Source organism: Fringilla coelebs, assembly GCF_963513975.1.
Source record: "Fringilla coelebs genome assembly, chromosome: 2".
NCBI classification, from domain to species: Eukaryota; Metazoa; Chordata; class Aves; order Passeriformes; family Fringillidae; genus Fringilla; species Fringilla coelebs.
Genome location: NC_140029.1, coordinates 112,230,564 through 112,252,924, shown reverse-complemented (window position 1 = coordinate 112,252,924; position 22,361 = coordinate 112,230,564). Strand labels below are relative to the sequence as shown.

At 44.7% G+C, this 22,361-nt stretch overlaps 1 protein-coding gene across 2 annotated transcripts in view; it reads left to right on the top strand.

Moving 5' to 3' along the window:
- Positions 1–744: 744 nt before the first annotated feature.
- The window catches only part of PTGFRN (prostaglandin F2 receptor inhibitor), a gene marked incomplete at its 5' end in the record, with an annotated part of 65,490 nt that continues 43,873 nt past the window's right edge, over positions 745–22,361 (top strand). Inside the window, one exon of one of the 2 annotated variants that reach the window (XM_084227076.1) lies at positions 745–830. In XM_084227076.1, coding sequence (XP_084083202.1) covers positions 767–830 — 64 coding nt within the window. The remainder of the gene's footprint in view (positions 831–22,361) is intronic. The other variant, XM_084227075.1, reaches the window with a different exon arrangement.

Genomic DNA, 22,361 nt, shown 5'->3' with positions numbered 1-22,361 from the left:
ATGGCCACAGCCGGCGCTGGTTTTGGAGGGCACACATGCATGGAAGGGGGCAGGAGTGTCCCCCGTGCCTGGGGCAGCCCAGCAGGCAGCCCCCGGCTGGGGCAGTGATGGGCACAGGGCAGCAGTGACTCCACACGTGTGCGGTGGCTCCGTGCGCGGCATGTGAGGACCGGGGGCACAGCCGAGCCCCGGCCGCCGACACGGGGGGACCGCACCCCGTGAGGCGGGGCCGGACGGCCGCAGCCGGGGCACGAACGAGCGGCCGAACAGTGTCGCGGCCCCACGCTGCCCGAGGGCCGCTGCCGGCGCTCCAGGCGACACTCCCGGCCGGGCGAGCCCGCCCTCCCCGCACCGGGGCTTTCCCAAGCCACGTGTGCGCGGCGGCGGCGGCGGCCCCGGGAGGGAAGAAGGGAGGGAGGCGGCGAGGGCAGCGCCGTCCTCCCCTGGGCCCTTCTCGGCGAGGCGCTCCCGCTCGGCCCCGCTCTCCTCCCTCCCTCTCCCGCCTGAGGGGAAGGGGCCGGGCCGGGCCGGACCCCGCGCCGCCCCCGCTACCTGCGGGCGGGGGCGGGCGCTGGGAAAGTTTGTCTCTGTGGTTGGCTGCGCCGCGCGGCGCGGCCGGTCGGGGCGGGCGGGCGGCTCCGTGCGCTCGCAGGGCAGCGAGCGGCCGGCCGAGGAGCGCTGCCGCCGCCGGTCCCCCCGGGCCAGCCCAGCCTGCGCGCCCGTGGTCCCGCTCGCCTAGGGAGAGGCGCCGCGCAGCCCTGCCAGCATGGGGCACATCGGGGAGAGGGCGTCCAGCCTGCCTCTCCTCCTCCTCGTCCTGCTGCTGCTCGGTGAGCCGGGGGTGCGCGGCCGGGGGCGGCGGGGAGGGCGGCCGGGGGTGCTCAGCCACCTTGCCCGCAGGTAGCGCGGCGGGGCCGGGAGGGAGCCGCCCGCCGGGCCGGGCCGGGCCGTGCCCGCCCGGGGCGCGGCGGAGCCCGGCCGGGCGCTGCCCTCGGCGGGGCCGGGCTGTGCCGCCTGCCCGCCGGGCTGTGCCGGCCCCTGGAGCGGGCGGAATCGGCCGGCCCAGATCCCCCGGTCCCCGCTCCTCCCTCCAGGGGATCGCTGCCGGGCATTTCCCCGAAACTTTAGGGGGCCTCCCCGGAGCGGAGATGGGTCGCGGGGTGCTGCCCGCGGCTCCCCGCCGAGAGAGGCTGCCGCAGGCTCCGGGGTCCCGCGGCGCCCCGGCCGCGGAACGTGGCGGTGGAGCTGTAGTTGCTCGTAAAGGAGCCGGTGCGGGGGCTGTGTTCGCGGTGAGGTGAGAGCGCTCTTTCCGAGACCTCACCTGGCGGAGGTGAAGCCGCTCGCTGAGGTGGGGACCCTCCTTCTGCCTGTCCCCCGGGGCCCGCACCCTGCTCGGGTTCTCCCGGCACACGGGGTGCGGGGGAAGCAGTGCTTCCCCTGAGCCCTCCTGCCGGGCTCCCGGGGTTTGCTGCCTCTGCCGGGAAGTTCTCCCGCTAGGAGATAGCGTGTAATTTTGTAGGTGATGGTTTACGCTGTGTTCAGGTAATTGTGTAGCTGTCGTTAGCGTGACATGTGGCATTGTTCCTTCCTGGTGTCAGTGCCAGCCAGGCAGCGTGCAGGAATAAAGACAAGCAAGCTCTACACAAAAGGGTGGGTGGTGGGTTGTCGTGGGATTTTTCTTCCCTTGTTTTCCCCCCAACGTTGTACTTGTGGCATTGTTGCTAACCCTGTTACAGAAGTAGCAGCGAATGTAAAAGTAGAGAGCCAGAAGACTCTTCGGGTTAGATAGCTCTGTCTAGTAGTGTTTGAGTGGCTTTGTGCTGGCTCTGGGCAGCCAGAAGGACATCAGGTGCTGGTGAGCAAGCATGCCCCACAGGTTGCTCTACGTAGTTCATGATTCAGAACACTTGATTAATTGCAGGTAGTAAGGGGAGCCTTTTCCAGATTTCAGGTGGAAGGAGCAACTAAACAGTGCCCCAGCCTCACACTGCCAGCGCTCTTCTTTAAACAAAACTCTATTCGCTGACTTAGTTTGTGCTTGTACGTTTGACTTTGCTGCAACTTTTTTTTTCCTTAAGTCTGCCAGAGCACTTTCCTTATAGTTTGGATGTTGAATCTTTCATAGCCAGGTCTGCAGAGCTGAGAGTTGCAGTTGAAATGTCAGCTTCCTAAACCTGGTCTTGTCCCAGTCTTTTTCCTGAGGCTGCTTGCAGGCTGTTGGGGCAGAGTGTGTTCTGTCTACAAGATCCTACCAGACAAAAGTGTCCACTGTGCTTTCTCTTACTTGCAGCTGACGTTGGTCATCTCGTTTATCTTTACAATATAGGCATGCTGCCAGCTGGGGAAACAGTCATGAGCTGGAGAGCTCACCTTCAGTATTTTTGCTTAGAAACAGAAAGGGAATAAGATTTTTCAAGAGGATGGTTTAATAGGACAAGCGGAAAATCAAGACTCTCAGATGCTCAAGGTCATGCAGCAAAAAGTAAAAACTTAAGGATGACGCACAACAGGAAAGTTGTTTCCTTCTTAAATTGAGATGAAATAATTTGAAGAACTTAAAGTGTGCATGCAGAGATATGTGGCCATTGTTCGTGATCTGGTTTGTCTAGATGTTCTGGGTTGTCTCTTGGGGATTTCTTTTTGGTAATTAAAATGGTGCTTTTTAAACTGAAAGTGGTTTTGTGTGCAGAAAATCTCTGAACTGTAGTCTTATTTGTAGTGTGTGTTTAGAGTGCCTATCTTTTGATATCATTACTCGGTCACTTCTATGAAATATTCCAAAGGTTAAAAGGTTTGGAAAGTCATTTTCTCACTCTAGATGGGAGAAGTACACTTCTGTGAACCATTTCTAGCAGCTCTTTTATGGAGAGATGGCCTGGAGCTTTTGCTGCAAGTATTGAAGAATTCTTGTGTAAGGGAGGTGGAGGGAAGGAGCTGAAGCATACACAAGTTTATCCTTTGTGAGTACTTAGACTTGACTGTTTTCTTCGGATATTTACAAAATAATCCAGCAAAAGGATGCAAAAGGCTGAAGTATTTGGCTTTGCAAATGAGAATGTTTTATCATCCTTTCTTTTTGATCCAGTACAGTTATAATCTGTTTGGTAAGGAGATTGTGGGATCCTGATACTAAGGCTTCATCTAGTCTCTCTTTTCTTCCCTCTTCTGGTGTGGTTAGATCCTGAGAAAGGAGGGCACTAAGAGCGTTTTGCTCTGTCTGTTTCATGTGTGATTTCACTCTGCAGCCAGTCTACCTAATCAACCTGTGAAATGCTCTGGAAAGCAAAACATCTCTCCTAGGACAAGATGGCCAAAAACCAAAACAAGTATCTGATTGTTACCAGGGCTCAGACAGTAAAGTAAACAATAAGCATTCCACCTCCTGGATTTTTTTCCCCTGGTTCTTGTTTGAGGTCCAAAGTAATAATTTCAGTGGATCTGGAAAAAAAAAAGGTTTTTGTTTAAATGCTATGGGGCATGAGGAGAGCATGTACTCAGTAGATCCTGGGGGAAAACCACTGATAATGGGTTTCCCAGAGATAGCCTTTTTCTTACTCACCTTTTAGACCTGTGTGGCACTCACTGTCTGCTATGATGAAAGTCAGTTCCAGCGTGCCAGAACCCCAGGAGCTGTGTGTTTAGATGGATGGAGTTGCTTCCTGCATCTCGTGTCTGAAATTATTTTTTTGTTTCTTTTCCTCAGAAGCTGCAACAATTAGTCATTTGAATCAAGGTTTAATTCAAGCTCTGCAATAGAAGGCTTTTGGTAATTAGTGTAAGTTATTGTGATCATGCACTTCAAGGAAAAGCGTGCTTTAATCTTTTCCTGCATTTGCAGCTGAAGTGGGAGCATTAGAGAAAGGGAGAGCCTCAAGGTTTAGGGCAGGGAGGCAGCAGAAGGATGATTGCCTACGGAGTGTTCAAGGTATGTGAGAGTGGAATCTACTCCCTCTTCCCTTCTGGTGCCTGCTCACCTGTGGGTGAGCCTAGGGCTGGCCCTGCTGCCTTTTTCCTGCCTGTTCTTGGAAGGAGGCAGGCTCAGATCCTCACTGGTACTCAGAGAAGGCTTACAGCTAGACCTGCCTATTCCTTGTGAATTAGGAGGTAGCTAAAAAGGCTTCCAAAAGGGAATTGCAGACTGTTAATGCATTGGAAGCTTGTAGTGAGTGTTGGAACTGGGTTGGTAAGGCACTGAAGGGCAGGTGGTGTTGCTGAGGAGGAAGCTCTTTCCCTGTGGCTTTGTCATGCTGATGTATTTTCTTGGTGTGTAGGCTGCGGGAACATGTGGGAATGGAGGGGTGAGCAGTGTAGTGAGTGTTTGTTCCTTTACATCCTGTGTTCTTTAGGGTTGGCAGATGATAGCTTAGTCACCTTCTCTGGCTCTCTTGCGCCTTTGTAGGTGCCTGTCTGGGGCTGCTTTTTAGGGAGTCAAGGTGCTTTTTCCAAAATTCTTTGACCTTGTTCCCCAGGTTTCTTGATGGCTACATTTCAGCGTAGCAACAGCTTGCTCTCTTTAGGTAGCCTCTGTTGTATTTGGCTCTAATCCCTGAACTGAGGTATAAACCTGCCTGCACAAGATTTGAGGTAAGCAGTAGGGGTCATTTAAAATGCAGCCACATGCTTGATTAGAGGGGAATGTGCTTAAGAAATAGTATATATCCATCCGTCTAGTTATATAAACAAACATTCAGGGACATTTGAGATTTCAGCTTTCACATCTAATGTATTCATGGGTTGATTTGTTTCTGTGTGGTTGTTTCTTCTTGTTGTGGGCTGAGTTTTTTTTTTTCCCCCATCTCCATAATCCTTGTCAAACACTAACCTGCAAAACAAAAATGTATGTTTTTTTTAGAAGGGAAATGGGTACATATCTGAATAAGGTATTTTTAGAAAGTGAGCATTTCAGTTGTCTGGTTTTAGATGTCTTTCAGTGATATATTTTATGGTGTGTGAAGTTCTGTGTTTTAGAAGGAAGGGAAAGGAGACACATTGTCTGAAAATGTGAATTCTTTCAGATTATGTATAGAAGTCGATTGAAAGTTAAGTTGGAAAGAACTTGAGGAAGACAAGGAGCTAGGTCAAAGTAGTGGTTATGTTAGTGTCTATAAAAGTCCCTAGTACTTTCAGAAGAAAGATATTAGATGGAGTATAGAGTCAGTCTGTATATTGTAATGCAAATAAAAATATCTGTTTAATACTTTGTTTTTTACTTTTATTGGAGATGTTACCAGGCCTCTGATATTTGTTCTGCTTTCTCAGATCTGTGATAGTAAGTGATAAAGTCTTATAGACTTTAAAGTTTTATAGAGACCTGTGAGGTGAAATTGTCTAGGCATACCAATGCTTCCATTTCTGTCCAGGAATAATAAGCAGTTTCCAGCATGACCCCAGTTCCTAACCTGCACAAGGTACCTCAAAACTGGATTGAACAAGGCAGGGAGAGACTGTGTCATAAGCAGGTTTGAAGTTGTTAGAATTTCCTGTTCTAAAGAAGAAATGAGCTTTCAGGGAGATACTAGCTTCTTAATGGTTTTTTTTTTTTTGGTCAGCTGATTCTCTAGAAAGCCTCAAATTTCAAGAGTCAAATATCTACTGAAAGAGGCTTTAAAAATAATGAGAAACTTTTAATACACCTTGTGTCTTGCAAAGGGCAAAGGTGTAAAATCAGTTTCAGACCAAACTGCTTTTTGATAAACTGACAGGTAGCAGCTAAGGTGCCAAAAGCCTTGAATAATGTCTTTCCAGTTGATCAGCATATATAAAATAGGGTAAGAAGGAAGACAGAAATTAAGGAACTTAAAGTTTCTTAGGTTTTTTGAGTTTCATATCAGAGGCTGGCTTGTTCATATACGTGTAAGATTTCATAATTGTAAAGCATAACTGATTTCTTCTTAATGAAGTCTGAGACAGAAAAAAAGGATGGGGTTTTTGGTTTTGATTTTTTTATTCCCCCATTCCTTCCGGAGTTGGAAGGTGTTTCAAAGCTGGGTTTCCAGTGGAAACTGTAATCAACTATGGAATTCTGACCAAGTTTAAAGTGAGTTAGGTAGAAGGTAGAACTGGTGTTGCTAAATGCCTTTGTTGAGTCTTGGAAAAGTTATAAAGCAGTGTGGTAATGCTTGGAGATTTGAGTTGATGTGACTGCCATGGGAACTGCTTGAAACTGGCACTGGAGTATTGCACTTGGTGCCTCTGTTCATTACCCTGGAGGAGGCAAGTTGTGGGGAAAGAGGGGCTGAAGAAGCAGCCTGGGGAACAGTAACTGTTGTGTGCAGCAGAGGCAAAATATTGCTGCGAAAATATGAAGAATTGCTGAAGCAAGCTGAAGTATTTGACTAGTGATAATCTCCACGGCCAGATGGAATTTGCATGGATGCTCTAAAGGATCTGAACTGTTAGCTGAGCTGTGAGAAGAAAAGGTAAGAAAGGCAGAGAATCCTGAACAGGATTTCCTTTAAAAAAGAATCTGAGGGTGGTTTTTAGAATTAATTGACTTGTGAACTTCAGGAATGAGAACTAATTAAAGACTGGAGCTCCCAGGCAATCTGTCACAGCTGCCAATAAGCAGGGCTGGCAGCAATGCCTGTAGTATATCTGCTTGTTACTGTTTGAGTGCCATCTCTTAAATTGTTTATTATTCTGCAGGACTTCAGGCATTCATGCTGAAATTTTCTGGGCTGGATGTCTACCACAGGTTGACTTTTTCCCCCCCCCTCCCAGGAAACACTGCTCCCCTTGCTCTCTCTTTCTTTAAAATGCTCTAGTATTTCCAATAGTTACACTTGGGAAGGCAGCTGGGTGAGTTGTTTTTTTCCTTTTTGATTCTTGCAGGTTCTAGCTATTTCTTCCTTGTCACTCTTGAACCAATAATAATGTCAGCTGCCAAGTTTGGGAAGTTCTAGCACAACCCTGCCATGGTGTAGAACAAGAACTGGAAATTTGGCTGGAGTGTTAACTCTGCATCAAGGATGTGGCTTTTGCTGTTCTTAGGAAAATGTCCAAATTTGGCCACATTATAGACTTGGAAAAGCATCAGTTTGTAAAAGCTTAATAGGGAATTAGTCTCAGGTCCCTAGAGAAAGCATTCTGTCATTGCTTGTAAGGTGTCAAAGGATTACAACTGCAGTTGGGGGTGGAGAAATGGAGCCCTCCTTTTTATTCCAGTTTCAGACTTCTGTAAATGTGTGTGAAGGCCTTTCCCCCCACTCCCCTGCCCCCCGCTTCTGTTCTTTTTTTCTCTACTTTTGCCAAATTGGCCGATGCTGGATTGATGTACTGCTCTGTGTGGATCACTGATCAGAGCTGCTGTGAGAGTCTACTGCTTGTAGCACACAAAGTATATATATCATCTTTCTTATGTGTAGCTTGGAAAAAAAAAATCAATGTAAACTTTGTGTTGCTTTTAACTTTTGTTCTCTGGCTTCAGTTCTTCTCTCAGGCTTTTTTCCCAGATATCCATCACCATTCTTTACTTCACACTGGCTGTAAAACAACTCCTGCTGCTGAAGCTGCTCTTATTCCACTCTTTCTGCTTAACAGGCTTGATTAGTCTGGACTTGCCTTTCTGCCTTTCTTAAAGACGTGGTTTAGCTGTGCTGCTCAGTGCTTGCTTTGTGACTGCAATTTGTGTGTTCTCATGCTCTTTGAGTCAGTCTCTCCTTGCCATATCAGTAGCCTCTAAAAAGAGTTTGGTGGAACCATTGCTGCGGGTCGTGTTGGTTAGCAAGAGTCCAGTTCCAACAAAAAGCTGGCTCTGCTTAGGTTTGCCAGTCTTAAAAAGAATAATTGCCAGTGTAAAGGACTTTGTTTCCGTGCATGTTGCACGGCTGGCTCCGAGAGCAGAGATTTAGCGTGGCGTTTCAGTCGGCCTTTGATGCAGTGTGGCTGTGGGGAATCTTTGAGCGGGCTGTAACGCATTGTTCTCCTACACGCATTAGAATGATTGTTGCAAGAGAGGCATCCGCGGGGACCTCTGCCAGCTCCTTATTGATGTGTGCAGTTTCATCTATTGACACGCTACCCTTCATTATTACACAGTGAATCCTGTGGCAGTGGAATTCGCTATTAAATCTGCCCCGCGAAAGAGAATTGGCAGAGGCTGCTTTAAAAGCAGTGTGACCCCTGCATTTGCAAAGAATAGCTTCTAAATATGAAACAGATGCTGAACTGATGGAGGATGCTTTCTAGATTTTCAGGGTACCAAACATATTCATTTTGAGCAAAAATTCAGAATTTGCTTGGTTTCTGAAGGGTAATTTAAGTCTCAATGCTCATTTTCCCCCTCAAAAGTGCATGCCTAATCAGTACATGTATTTGTGCTTGAATGCAGCTAGTAATACTGAGGTGAAAATAGGCAATTATTTGTTAATGGAAACTGTTAGAATAAGCAGCGAGGTGTTAGTCTTTCTGTCTGCGCTCTAATCCTCTTCCTAGAGGGTGGGAGAGGTGATGTATCTTCCTTTGCCTTTGCCGCAGACTATTTTGTGCTTTCACAGCAACACCCGGAATATTTACCCAGATAACATCCACCTTCCCCCAAAAGAGATGTTGTGTTCTTTAGAAGCCCAGCAACATACTGTGTTTTGGGGAGGTGATGTCAGTGAATGGTGTTTGTCTGTGTAAGTAGACTTCATGGTGTATGTGTAGTGTTCTTGTTCCCATCCAGTTTATACAGAGGTTTAAGTTAATGTGGAGTAAGAAGTGTATCACATCAGCCTTGTTCCTGTTTGATCTCAGCTCTTGGTTCTAGACAAGGCATGTTGTACCTTTTGGCCAGCCGAGCTTAAGTGCTTGGAGGTGGCCCCATCAGTGAGAAAATAAAGAACATGACAGCTTATTAGAGACAAAATCACTCGGGAAGTGGGAAGTAACACAAGGCTGGGTCTTCCCTGTCTTATCACCGAGCAGGGTTGAATGGTCACTAAAGCTATTGACTGAGCCCTGTCTGCTGGCAACTCTATTGATAGGCACCTGTCAATAGCTGCAAAGTTGCTGACATCCCTAGGTCTGTAGGTTTATCTGTTTAAAAAAAAGTTGAGAAAATAGCGTGTATACCCTGGGGTCACTGGGCACAGAAGTATGGCTATTGTTTTGAATTAGAAGCGGGAGAAGGAAGGGGAGGAGACATAACTGGAGCAGGGCATGCTTTCCACAGGGAAAGGGAAGTGGGGGAATAGCTTGTTTAAAATGGAAGAATTAGTTAAAGGTATGTCTGCATGAGATGGTGGTGCTGGGGCAGTTATCACCATAAAACAGCATTGGTAAAAAACTGACAGTTTTTCAAAGCTCTGCAGTTGAATCTTGAAATACCCTAGTTTTCTAAGCAAAGTTTTCTGCTCACCACTGGCAGGTAAATGGAATATCTAATTGTAGACTCCTGCAGAGTTTAAAACAAGGACTGAAGTGTGATGCATGTGGCTGCAGGGTATGCTGTGGCATCTGAGTTGTTGCTGGTGTCTGCCTTTAAAGTCTGAAAGGGCGGGTTGAGGGGGAGGCTGCAGTACTGTGAATAGAGTTACTGGGTGGGGATGTCCTTCCAAAATAGCTGAAGAACAAATGAGACTTCACATGGTACCCTTGCTCCTGCTTAGGACCAGAGGCCACAGGGCGTGTGCCTATTCTGGACTTTGCATTATGAACCTCTAAGGATCAACAGAGATAGGCCAAAGCTACTTAGAAAGTAGTTGTTAAAGGTAATTTGAAGTATTTTTCACTGATCCCCCTCTGGATGTGAGCTGTCAGCTTTTAGTTTGTATGTATATAGAGAGATTTTTCATCCTGTCTGATGCTGTAGAGACACTTCAACTTCTTTGTGTATCTGGGCAAGGGTAGTAACCTGCAGGTGGATGCAGGGCAGTGCACAGGGCACTTCTTACTCAAACTTGTAAGGCGGATGCTTTCCTTGCTTTAACAATTCCTACCCCAGAATAAGAAATTAGTCCCTTTACCTGGACTTTGACAGAACATGCATTTGTAATCATAATAATGTGCTGGCTTTCTCCTTCTTTTCTTTTTTTGGTTGCACTTCTGGTATTGGTGCATTGGGGTGAGAACATGCTTTGCATATGTGGGTTTGGCCCAAGTCCAGCATGAGTTCTGCTTTCACACGAGTGGCAGTCTGGCCTCAGCACTAATCCTCCAGTGTCAGGGTTGCCTTGTTGCTGTGGGATCTCGATTGCATTCCAAAGCAGAGCTTTGGTCAGGTGACTCTCATGAGTACACAGATGTTTCTTGGAATTAAAACTCTGCAGCTGAGGTTGGCTCCTGAGTGAGCTCGGAACCCAATTTCTGATACAAAACAGCAGATGTGTGTTGGCTGTGGCTGACACATGCAGCAAGGAGGGACAGCCCTGTCTGCCCTGGTTATGACTGTTTTGTTTGCTTGAGTGAATGAAGAACTTCGACCTTCGAAGTTATTTGAATGCTTCTTGGCACTAGTTAACACCACCACTTCCTTCTGCACCTCCCCAGCCATCACTGTTTTGGTATGCATTAGAAACTTGAAAGGCTCATGAAGTGGCAATTGTTTTCAGTACATGAAGCATTTTTAACTTGTGGTAATTAATGCCCTACCTGTAAGACCTCTCTATTGTCTTGGATGTATGGCACCAGATGATGACAGGAAATGGCCTGATGATTTTTCTGTGTCTTTGCAGGATCTCTAAGTTCCTCATAGACAATTTCATGTACCCTTCTCTTGTAATTTGATATAAAATTTCCTCTTGGTGTACATTTACCATGTTTCAGACAGATCTTCAGTACTTGTTCAGAGGCAGTGATGTGTCTGGGTAAGTCAGGCTGGGTTCGAACACTCTTTAAAGATGTGCCAAGGGGAGCAAGCATGGCTTGCCTGTGTTCTTCTTCTGCTGTGGCATTTCTTGGAGACGCCTGGTTCATGCAGTAAGCATAGCTTGGAAGGTTGGTGGGAGCTTCAGGGGACCTGTAGGTCTGCCAGAGGAGCCTCTGCCACAGGAGCCTCAGACTGTCTCCTAACTAGCCTGCCTGTGCTGAGGAAGTTCTGCTTTTCCTTGGAAAAGATGGCACGTGTGCTTTGTGTTGAAGTAGGTGAAGGGTGGTGAGTACCTGCTGGGAAACCTGAATAGCCCTTGGACAGAATTCTGCTCATCTGGTGGTATATATTGTTGGCATTCTTAGGGGAGTAGAATCTCTTGCTTGCCTTCTTTCAGAACATCTGTTTCTGTGCATGAAGTCATCTTTTGCCTGCCTTTTTTTTCTTCCATTTGAATCCACTTCTACCTAAATAGTCTTCTTTGCAGCATCAGAAGTGTGAATGCCAGCAAGGATTTTGTCAGGTCATCTTGGGTGTTTTGTTCTGCAGGAAATTCACTGTGAGTAGAAGCACTGGAGTGTACACTTGTGATGGGCAGAACTGTGAAAGGCTGTGGGACGTGAGCTGAGCTGTGTTTGAACTCATTGAGGCAGAATGATAGCAAAGGTATAGCAGTAGAAGATTTTTTTCTCAAGGATCTTGGTGCTTATGAAACTTCACAGAAGTTCCTTATTGTATCTGTTTCAGAAAAATGACATGTATGCCATCTCTTCTTACAGCTGGTCTAATGAAAGATCTCTAAAGACTATTGCCTTATATTACTGTGGTTACATAAATACTGCTACTCTGCTACACAGTTATTCTGTGACTTGTAATTTTGATGATTTTTGCCACATGAATGCTGAATTATGCATTGCATAGAAGTTCCTGTCACAAGTCCCAAGTAATAGTGAAACTGGAGTTTAAAACCGAACGAGCTCTGAAATGAATTAGTTGGCAGAACATTATTTGAATTTATGGTGGGGGTCATACAGAAATTCCACTGTCCATTTCTGTATTCCCCCTCCTTAGCACCATCTACCTCTGATTGTTACAGAAATGTTTTATGTTGAGATAGAAACTAATTGGAATTAGGGCTATGAAGATGGTGAAAGGACTGATGGGGAAGCTGTACAAGGACAGCTGAGGTCACTTGTTTTGTTCAGTCTGAAGAAGAGAAGACCACCTCATTGTGGTCTTCAACATCCTCATGAGGGGAAGCAGAGGGGCAGGCACTGATCTCTGCTCTGTGGTGACAGTGATAGGACCCAAGGGATTGGCCTGAAGGTGTCAGGGGAGGTTTAGGTTGGATATTGGGAAAAGGCTCTTCACCCAGAGGGTGCTTGGGTGCTTGGGCATTGGAAGAGGCTCCCCACAGAAGTTGTCACAGAGTTCAAGAAGTGTTTGGACACTGCTCTCAGGTACATCGTGTGACTCCTGGGGTGTCCTGCCTAAGGCCTGGAGTTGGATTTGGTGATCCTCGTGTGTCCCTTCCGACCTGGGATACTCTGTGGTTCTGTGAATGTTTTCTTTCCTTGTCCTTTAACATTTCTGGCATTTAAGGATGAAATAGGGACAAACATTTAACTAACTGACAGCCAGGCTTAGCAGGGGCTTGTGAAGTTAGGTTGTTAAAGTCTGTTCTCTTCTCTTTTACTGACAGAAAGTAGGGAGCCTCATTTTAAGCTTTTCCTGCAGGATGTTTCTTGTAACCCCAGTACTGCCTCACAGACTTTAACCTGACTGTGATAATGGCAATTGAACATTCAACTCTTGTGCATTTCCATAAAAATACATAAATCCTGAAACAATCCACAGTAGTGATGTTAAATTTGTTATTGGCTTCTAGTGTTGACATTCAAGGATGCAGCTTTTGCCTCTGCTGTTGTTTCAGGCTCTCTGCAGATAACTTAACAGCCTTGGCTTACAATACTCTGGGTAGGTTTCACTCAAAGTTCGAGCTGCCCTGTATAAATGTGTGTCCTTCCTGCAGAAAATAGGGTTCTGATTATTGAGTTCTGCTGCTTAACAGATGTTTGTTTCAGTGATAACCAGTTGACTGACCATGCCTGTGACTCTTCCCTAGCAGTCAGCTGCATACATACCTTTTCTTAAAGTGGGTATCAGCTAGGAGTAAGAAGTGGTTTTGATGATTTACAGCACCATGCCCAAGAGCTTTCTTTTCCCAGAGAATTTGTAATCTGAATAATGTGATGTGAGTACAGCTTTGTTAGATTTGTAAACTCACATAATGATTAGAAGGGAAGAATGCATCTGCCAGGTGGATTAATGAAGATGGTTCTTTTCATCAGTAGAGAGATTTTTTTCAATAGGATTTCAGAGAATTCTGGGAGAACTCACTGATTGTACTGAGCAATTGTAGGTGATGGACAGGTAGTGAATTTCTTGCATTGAATTGCTAAGAGATGAAAGTGAAGCTTGAGCAGGGTAGGCAGAAATATGAATACCTTAAAACTGCCCAGGGAAGATAATTACTCAAATATTAAACTGATTTTTTTTTTAAACACAATTCTCTTTGGTAAAGAGGATATCCTTTTACAATAAAGGCAAAGAGTCCCGCTTTTCCATCTAGGGACAGACTGGACTTTGGTACTCCAAGACTTCCTGCCAATCCCTTGTCCAAGGCTTGTTTGTTCTTTGTGAAAAGAATAAAGATCTTGAAATAATCTGTGTTTTGTCTGGGGAAAGGCAAAACATGATGTAGCTGTGTGCTCTGTGCCCTGCATTTTGACTCCAGGTAGGCTTAGGCTATGAAACTACAAACAGTGAAGGCATTTGTAGGCTGCTCTTACATTCCGTTAAGGCGGGTGCTCTTCCGCTTGAATTCTTTGAAACGTCATAATTTGGTGTTGTGGATTTGAACAGGTTTAAGCTCCTGGGAAATGCTCTTCAGGTTATTAATCTCTAAAAACCTGGTTTTTTTTCTGAAAAATTAAGTGGGGAGGCAGGAGGTGAGAGCAAAGTTGTATAGTTAACTAGAGCCCTGTAAATTCCGTGTGTACCTTCTATTTAGATCTTCACTAGCAGCAGGAGTGTCTTTTAAGCACTTTGTTATTTTCTTGTAACAGTAGTAATACTGATTGCTCTCTAATAATAAACAAATTTTCTATAGGATAGTGATGCTATTAGCATGACTTATGACTGCCATTCCAGCAAGACAGAAACCCAGTTGGTTATGTGGTGTAGTAAAATAAAAATTGAGCCAGGCGTGTAAGTAGTACTTAGAAGGTTTAAAGTGTGTATTTATAAACAGTGAAGAAATTAAAAGGGAAATAAACAGTTTTGTTGTATTTATTTATGAAAGGCTTGTCAGTCTTATTGTTATATATTGCTGACATTGGACATGGCTAGGTGCAGACCTGGGAGGAGGATACTTTATTTTTAAACCATCCATTGAGAAATCCGAGTACATGTATACCATGCTTCTTTCTGAACATTACTGAAGGCATAACTCCTTTTCTTTTGCCCAAAGGGGCTTAGATATAGCCCTGACTTTTTAAACAATGCTATCTTTTCAGATGTTATCATGAAGTCTGTGAGCAAGGAGAACAACTTGGTGCTGCATAGAATTCAGTCTCTTACTTTCTAGAATCTTTTTATTTGGTTCTTTTTTTGTTTGTTTGTTGTTTTGGGTATTTTGGTTTTTTTATTAATGCTTGTGAGATCAAGCTTTTAGGTTTTTTTGGGTTTTTTTTTTTTACAGTCTTAGTTAAGGGCTTAGGTGCCAAATGAGCACCTCTCCAGTTTAGGTTGGTGTGGTAGAAACACATGTCACATTTCTGTTTTCTTTCTCTTTCCTTATATATGGGTCTGTGTTTTGTGCTTGCACTCAGAGGGATACGGCAGTTCATGTGGTCTCTGGTGCTAAGGCTGGTGAGCAGGTCTCTTTGGCTTGGCATGGCTTCCAGGATGTGTTCAGGGCTCAGGGCTTGCTCTCCTGTTGGACAGAAGTGTTTCATGCTTTGATTTTCTGGGCCCAGTCAGAAGTACCTCTGGGGAAATGGGCTCTCTGAGCAGTGAGTGCCTCCTTTGTTACCCGAGGGCTCTTTGCCCTCAAGTGAGGGGGACAATTCAGGGAGACACCTGTTCACTAGAAATCCCAAAGGTACTTAAAAGCTGCTACTAAGGCTCTTCCCTCATGCTTTAAAAGCATGGACTGCTAATGCTGGTGTTCATTGCCAAATCCATCCACAGCTCTCCAGGTGAATTTGAGCACCCTTGACTTTCTAAATCGGTAGCGTACTTTCCCCTTTTGTTCTTACGGTGTTGGACAGCTACTGTGTTTGCACTAGACATAATTTCAAGTGATATTAAAATTTTATTCGCATCAACACAGGGGTTGGTGGAGACTTCTGAGGCTTAGTCAGCACTGCACTGTTGCTTTTGCAATGTGTACTCAAGGTGTTGTCTGTGGTTGTTGTGCTACACATGTGCACCAGTGCAGGATCCACAAAATGGCTGGTGTGCTGTCCATTGGGATGCAGAGTCTTTTGTTCTGCTGAACAATGTACTGTGGGACACAACTCTTCTTTCCAACTCAGCAAATGTGAGGATGCCTGGGGTGCATGCAATCTGCTGTCTGTTTCAATGTGAGCTGATTATAAGTGTTAGTTACAGAATAATTTCAGCATATCCCAAGTTTCACCCAAATATTAACAGCTACTTATTTTGTGCGTAGGTTGTCTTGTTAAATAGTGTAACCTAGAATAGTTCTGCATGGAGACTGGAGCAGAAAAGAAACAATTAAGCCTTTTCCCTGTGGGTGTCTTTCAAAAATTGTATTCTCCTCCTCCTGCTATTTTAATGTCATGTTGGTTCTCTACCCGCCTCTCACTCTTGTTTCATGCTCAAAAGGATTCCCTCGCTTCTGATTTTGGAGTTACTTGAAAATTCTGTGTTCTTTCACTCCTTTTTTTGTCTCTGTTCTCACTACTGGGCCCAGCCTAGTCACCAGCCTGGGCTCCACTGAGGAGCAGCAGTGATATAAGGGTAGTGCCTCCAAACTCCTGCTTCCTGAGGCTGTGGAAGCGAGGGGAAGGCTGACACCAAGGACGTATTTAGCCTCAGGTCTTGCCTCTGACAGTGGCCATGAGTGGAAGCGTAGGGAAGAGTGAAGACATTACTGTCCAAGTGTATAATTTCATGATCATATGTAGCTTGGAAGCTTCCTAAATTAGAGGTGGTATCCTCATAGCATCATAGGATGGTTTGGGTTGGAAGGGACCTTACAAATCATCTAGTTCCAACCCCCCTGCTGTAGTGGTTTTGGTCCCATGCAAAATCCAGACACCTGCCATGGAGAGGAACACTTTCCACTGGACCAGGTTGCTCAGAGCTCCATCCAGCCTGGCCTTAATGTGCTTAACCTTGGCTAATTCCTCCAGGTATTTGCTGGCTCAAGGGTGTTGCATTTGGCTACCTGTGAAGCTGGTTTCTGAGATGTCCTGGGTGTCGGCACCTATTAGGTAATCTTGTTGTGTTACCTTTCCCTCTCTCTTTTATCACCTCTGGTGTTGACTGTCCAATGCATAGCATGCCAATGACAGCAGCAAAGTATCTACTTAGGAGAAATACGTTTCTTGAAAGCAGGAATCACAGGAAGCATTTTAAGATGTGTATTTGGGCATGCTTAAATGAAAGTGGGTAGCTAAAGGCTGAACCCCAAACTTTGCTAAGGCTCCAAGTGTGCTGTGCTGTGATAGTCTTTTATTACATGTGGGTTTTCCCATGTCTAATGGCATCAAATTCTCCCCAGAAGCTTAAATGTGTGTGACATTCTGCTGTGCTACCTGTTCCTGTGTGTACCAGGGAGGCCGTTCAGGATTGATTGTTGAGGCAAAAGTAGATACTGTGGCAAATGCTGCAAGTTAATCAAAGCAGATAACAGTGATAACTTACTGGCATATAATCTAAAGGGAGAAAAGACTTTAAATTTGTGATGGGGAACATGAAAAGACTGCTGGTCTTCTTCAGCCAGGTGCTGAATTGATGAACCTTGCTATTCTGCTACTGGAGGTAACAAAGTGCCTGCATTGAATTCAGGGCAGGGTTTTCAGAGGTGATGGAGGGCTTGGGACTGTGAGCCTGGAACTTGAGAAAGGAGGCTTGGATCCCCAGCAGATTAATGCTCAGGCATTTTTGATAATTGAACCTCTTCATTTCAAGAACTACCTAACTTTGGTCACACAAGAGCAGAGTGCCTCTTTTTATCTTTTTTTTTTTTTTTTTTTTTTTGCTTACTCTATAAGTCACAAGTAGAAATGTTTGTTTTTCTCCAGGATTGGGTAATTTGGAGTGGAATTTCACCAGGTGCTTGCTCAATGCTTTGCTGGTTTCTGGATCTCTTTTGTGTTGCCCACATGCACATACCTGCCCACCTGTTCCAGAAAGCCTCTTCTTCTGTCCAGTAAAATTAATCTTCCAGGAAATTAAACAGCAGCCACATGCAATACCCTTTCCTTTCACGTGTGAGAACAGCTTTCTAGAGGTAGGATTCAGGGCCACAGACAGCTAATTACACAGCTAATTTGCCTTCAAGCTCTTGGAGGCACTGAATGCCAGGAAATTTTTGACTCTTGCATGCTTTTTTGGGAAGTTTTGGCTGTTAAATTTGTTGAGCAGGCATAAGTGATGCTGCAAAGTGTGGGTGGATTTCAAATCCTGGCCACACATGTGTTCATGGCTTTATCTCACATTTGTGATTTAGGGAAGAGCTTCTATTTCCACACTGAAGTTCAAATGTGAACAGTCCTTTAAGCATCTTTTTTGAGCACATCGATTGCATCGTCATTATAATTTTGGTTGTCGAGGACTGAATTTCTGAGGGGAGTCCCAGTTTCTGCACTTTGCTTTTTCCTGGGAAGCAGTCTGAGTATTCCTTGGGATGTAACTGACCCAGAAGTGTCACTCCAGGAGCCTATCTGCTGTGCTTCAGGTGTCTTGGATCTTTGGTACAATGCAACCCCCCAAAGATGCAGTGTAATTTTTGGGAGCTTAGCGCTAGCTGCCCTCTACAGCCTTTTCTTTTTTAAGACTGTGCTAGTGCCAAAGTACACAGTTGTGGTAGTCTTTAATTTTCTTTGTGATGCATATTTTTTTACTGTTTAAATATTAGTGAAGTAAATAAGGAGGCCGTCTTGAGTTCCGTCTACTAACCTAAAACTTTATTCTGAATTTTCAGGAGTCTTAATGAAACCAGCAATATTGATTTGAATGCTGTTTGTGAGGTTTTTTCCTGCATTTCCAGAAGTGTCTTGTGTTGGCATTTGTCCCTTTCAAGTAATGAAGAGTGCTGTGGCATGCTTGTTTTCAAAGCTAGCTGTTTTGCAGACCCATCTGGGGGTAATTTTATTTAACAGTCTGTGTGGGGGTTGCACAGAGACCTTGACTGGAATCCCTGTGTGCCTTCTAGATGTTGTTTTATGTCCCTGACCTCTCATCTTTTTTCTTATCCAGACCTCTTTTCTTTCCTTGCTCCCACTGAACCGCTGACCCTCTGCTTTGGAAGAGAGAAATGATTCTGTAATGGAAAATATCTCTTCCTGAGATGGGTAATTTCATGTGTCTCCTCTTTTTTTTTTTTTTTTTTAATGCTACAGATGAGACTACCTATCTTTTCTGGGGCAAGAGTCTCTCATTGTCTCTCCCATAGCAAATAATAAAAGCTCAGCAGCATCAAGCAGTGTAAATACCTTGCAGTCCTGTTCTCAATTACAGAATTAGTTATGTAAATCTTGTCTTAAAGGAGGAAGAGCCCTGATGTCTCTTAAATCATACTCTGTGTGCACGCATGCGTGCAATTCCTTGTTGTCCAGGAGAAAAATACCATGCAGGCTCCACAGAGATTAACATACTAAACACTGTTGCTCTGCATGACCTGAAATTGGCTTTTGGGTGCTAATTGGATCGGTAGGCTTTGAGAGAAGGGCTTGGAAAACACTGCCCTCCAGTTTTCCAGGTTTCAGGCAGCAGTATGGATACGGTGGCTCTGTAGGGGCCCAAGTGAAGTCCTCTGGGGACACCAGTTGCTAGAGCACAAATTAGGTAACTGTTGGCTTATGTCATCTTTACCTGGCTCTTTGCATTCATCTTTATGTAGAGAAACTGATACAGTGAGCACTAAGCCTGAAACCAGGAATGTCTGTTATCTGTTCCTAGCTTTTTAATTTGGTCTCTTTGGTTAATCTGTCCAAGAAGATGTGCTGCAAAAGGACCTGGCAAAAGCTGTGCTACTGCATTTACCTACACAGTCCTACAAGGCACAGGCCCTCATTTCCATGCCATAACACCCATTCTGTGTGCATCTGCTGTTGGCATTTTTAATGTTGCTGCTTGCTTGGAGATTATTTACGGTGAAGATGAGACCGTTAGAAAATTAAATTACAGGCAAAAAGGATTGCTCTAAAACACTGAGCTCCATCCCCCCACTGGCTCCTGTGGCTGCAAATCAGTTGTCAAGCGTGGAGCCAAGGTGGGCCAGTGCCATATGCTGCCTTGTTCAGCAGCTCCAGCAGCCTGGCTGCCCAGCCACCTCGTTCCATAATCTCTCACAACAGCAGATGCAGATGGAGTGGAGCTGCCCTTCAGGATCCCAACTGCAGAGTCTGGGAGCCCAAGTGTGTGTGTGTGTTGTCATTTGGTGTTGTGGCTGCTGACTTCTGTGATGGGCCTCTGTTGCTGAAGCCTCCAGGGTGCCTTTGCTCATCTGGAGAAATGCTTGTTAGGAAACGAGTGCCTGTGTGTGGAGATTTGAAGTGAACCCCAAAATAATTCTTGGGGAGGTGAAGATTAGTAATATCTGGATTATGAAAGTATTTGGCTTTTTAAATTTCATTTCCAAATCCCCTTTGGATTTAACTTGGCCTTAGACAGGACCTTGTCTGGTATGAGTGGGGTGTTGGGTGAAATTGCAGTAGACAAATGCCACCAAATTTAAGCAGGTAAAGAACACAAAAAACCAACAACAAAAACCTGCTGCAGCCTGCCCCTCTTCATCCCAAACACCAAATAAAAAGCTCACATCTAAAAGCAAGCCAAAACAATCACTCAAGGACCCCCCCCCCCAAAAAAAAAAAACCCTCCAAACATCTGTTTGTGCTTTTTCTTGCTTTGCTTTTTTTTGTTTGAGTATAATTGTTAATGAAAAGTAAAAGACTTTCCATTGGTTTCAGCACTTCTTGTATTTGTTAGCATTTTTAAAGAGGTTTTTTTGTATATTACCTAGCATTAAAGATGACTTGAAGAACAAATGATTACTTCATGCTAATAAAAATCAATGCTTTCTGCTTTGGGAGAAAAAGAGAGTGATGATAATGGAAATTATTTTGGAGAGAGAAGGGAAGTGCTTCAGGATTTTCTTTCTAAAATATGTATATATTATATGAATTACAGACTTGTGAAACACATGGATATTGCTATTCATGCAGCTTTTTAAAAAGTCTTTTGACAAATGGTTTTTCTTAGCTTTCCAGCTTTATCAGCTCTGTTATGAGGTATGTCCTGTTGAAAGACATGTTGGTAAAAAACATAGTAGCTTATAGAGTTTTAATGTGATCTTTCTAGGATTTAAGATTTTTTGTCTTGGATTTTCACTCAATGTATGCAATGTAGATGCAGATTTAGAAATTATCTGTTCCGATTGTTTACTCCAGTTAAATCTCCCAAAAGTTCAGTTTAATCCTAGTGGTGTGCTGCATTCCACACAGAGCAAAGAAAATGCTTTGTCTCTGCCCAGAGGAAATTGCAGTATAGAACAAATGGATTTGGACTGCTCTGCTCAGTTCCAACTGCTTTGGGAAAGATTTAAGATAAGAGATAAGTGCAAGTTAATGATGTTGCAGAACAGCACTGATTTTAATTCTGTATATTCCAGTTTGGGGACTTTTAAAAAATACTTCTCTTGCTCAAGTTGGCATTAGTAGTAGGTATTTGTTAACCTGTCTTTCCTCCCCACTAAAGGAAATGTGAAGATACTGTAGATACAGCATTTCTGGAAATATTTGCAGCCTGGTTTCCAACTATGCTCTTAAGCCTTGACTTGTGGGCTTTACTGCTTTGTCAACTGTTTTCTTTAGAATGCAAAGTATTGAACTTCTCCTCTGCAACACAAATTGCTTCTGAGGAAGAACAACAGAAAATCACTTGTCTTGTGTGGCAGTCTAAATGCCACTTCCAGAATCCCTGGACTTTTTGGGTCAGAGGTCACCAGGTAACCTAAACGGGCTGCTCTGTCAGAGCAGGATAAAAATGGAGATCTGTGAGACAATTTGGAGGACAGTAAATGAAGGCCATTAGCAGGGGCAGGTTTGGCAGGTGACACCCAGGAATAAGTGGCATGTTAATTCTGGCATTTCATGGGTTTTTTTCCTATCCCCTTTCTTTTTTGCTCCCAGATGCATTTTAGAGACTTGTCAGAAGTAGCTCTTAGATACAGCTTTTTATCTTTAACTGTCAGTCAGTGATAGGGAAAGGGAATAGAGATTATATGTGATGGAATTGTTCGACATCCAGGGAATCTAAAACCTGATCTTTAGTGTTATCTTTGCCTGCTAGGTGGTTTGGTGGTTGGTTTTTTGGGGTTTTGTTGTTGGTTTGGTTTTTTTTCTTTTTTGGACCAGTGGTACCACAGTTCTCTGCCTGCCAAGAGCTGCTCTGTTTTACAAGGTAACCTCCTGTTTTGTACACTTGGGAAAAGTTTGTATGGCTTCTCCTTTCCCTTCTGCCTGCCATATGCCTTGGTCTACCTTCCAGTAGCAAACCTCTCCCTGTGGCCAGGAATCAGTGGTGTACAGAGGGAACTGTCTGCAGCCAGTGGTAGTGTTTTAAACTCTACCTGCACATGCACCTGGTTTCTGCCTTACAGCTTCCACTGCAGTTTGCTGGTCTCTTCTCCTTGTATTGTAGCATGAGTAGTCCACAGAAGCACTTGCAGCAAATTCCCCTAGCTTGTTTTGGCACAGGATTGAGATGGGTGATGTGCTGGAGTGAAAGATGCAGTCAGCTTGTCTTCAAAGGAGAGGAGCTGTACAGGTGACCAGTGCTTCATTCGCAAAAGCCTGAGATGGCGGGAGAGACAATGCTGCCTCTTGCAGCTGCCTTGGGAGAGAGGTAGAAGGTGGCTTTCATTTTTGTGAGATGGTTCAGTGATGTTTTTCCAAAATTAATCTCATTGGGCAGTGAGCAGATGACCTGCTGACTATGTGCAGTGACATAGTGTAATTCATGTGGTGAAGTATTGTTCTCTTACTGTCCCTGTTTTTTTAGACAGTAAGATCTTCTGACTGCTATCAGGGCTGGAACTCTTTTCCTATGGAGAAAGGCTGAGAGAATTGGGGGTGTTAAGTCTGGAGAAGAGAAGACTCCAGGGAGATCATATTATGGCCTTGCAGTACTTAAAGGGGCTTGTAAGAAAGATGGAGAGATACCTTTGACCACGGCATGTAGTGATAGGACAAGGGATAATGGCTTTAAACTGAAAGAGGGCAGGTTTTGATTAGTTATTAAGAAGAAATTC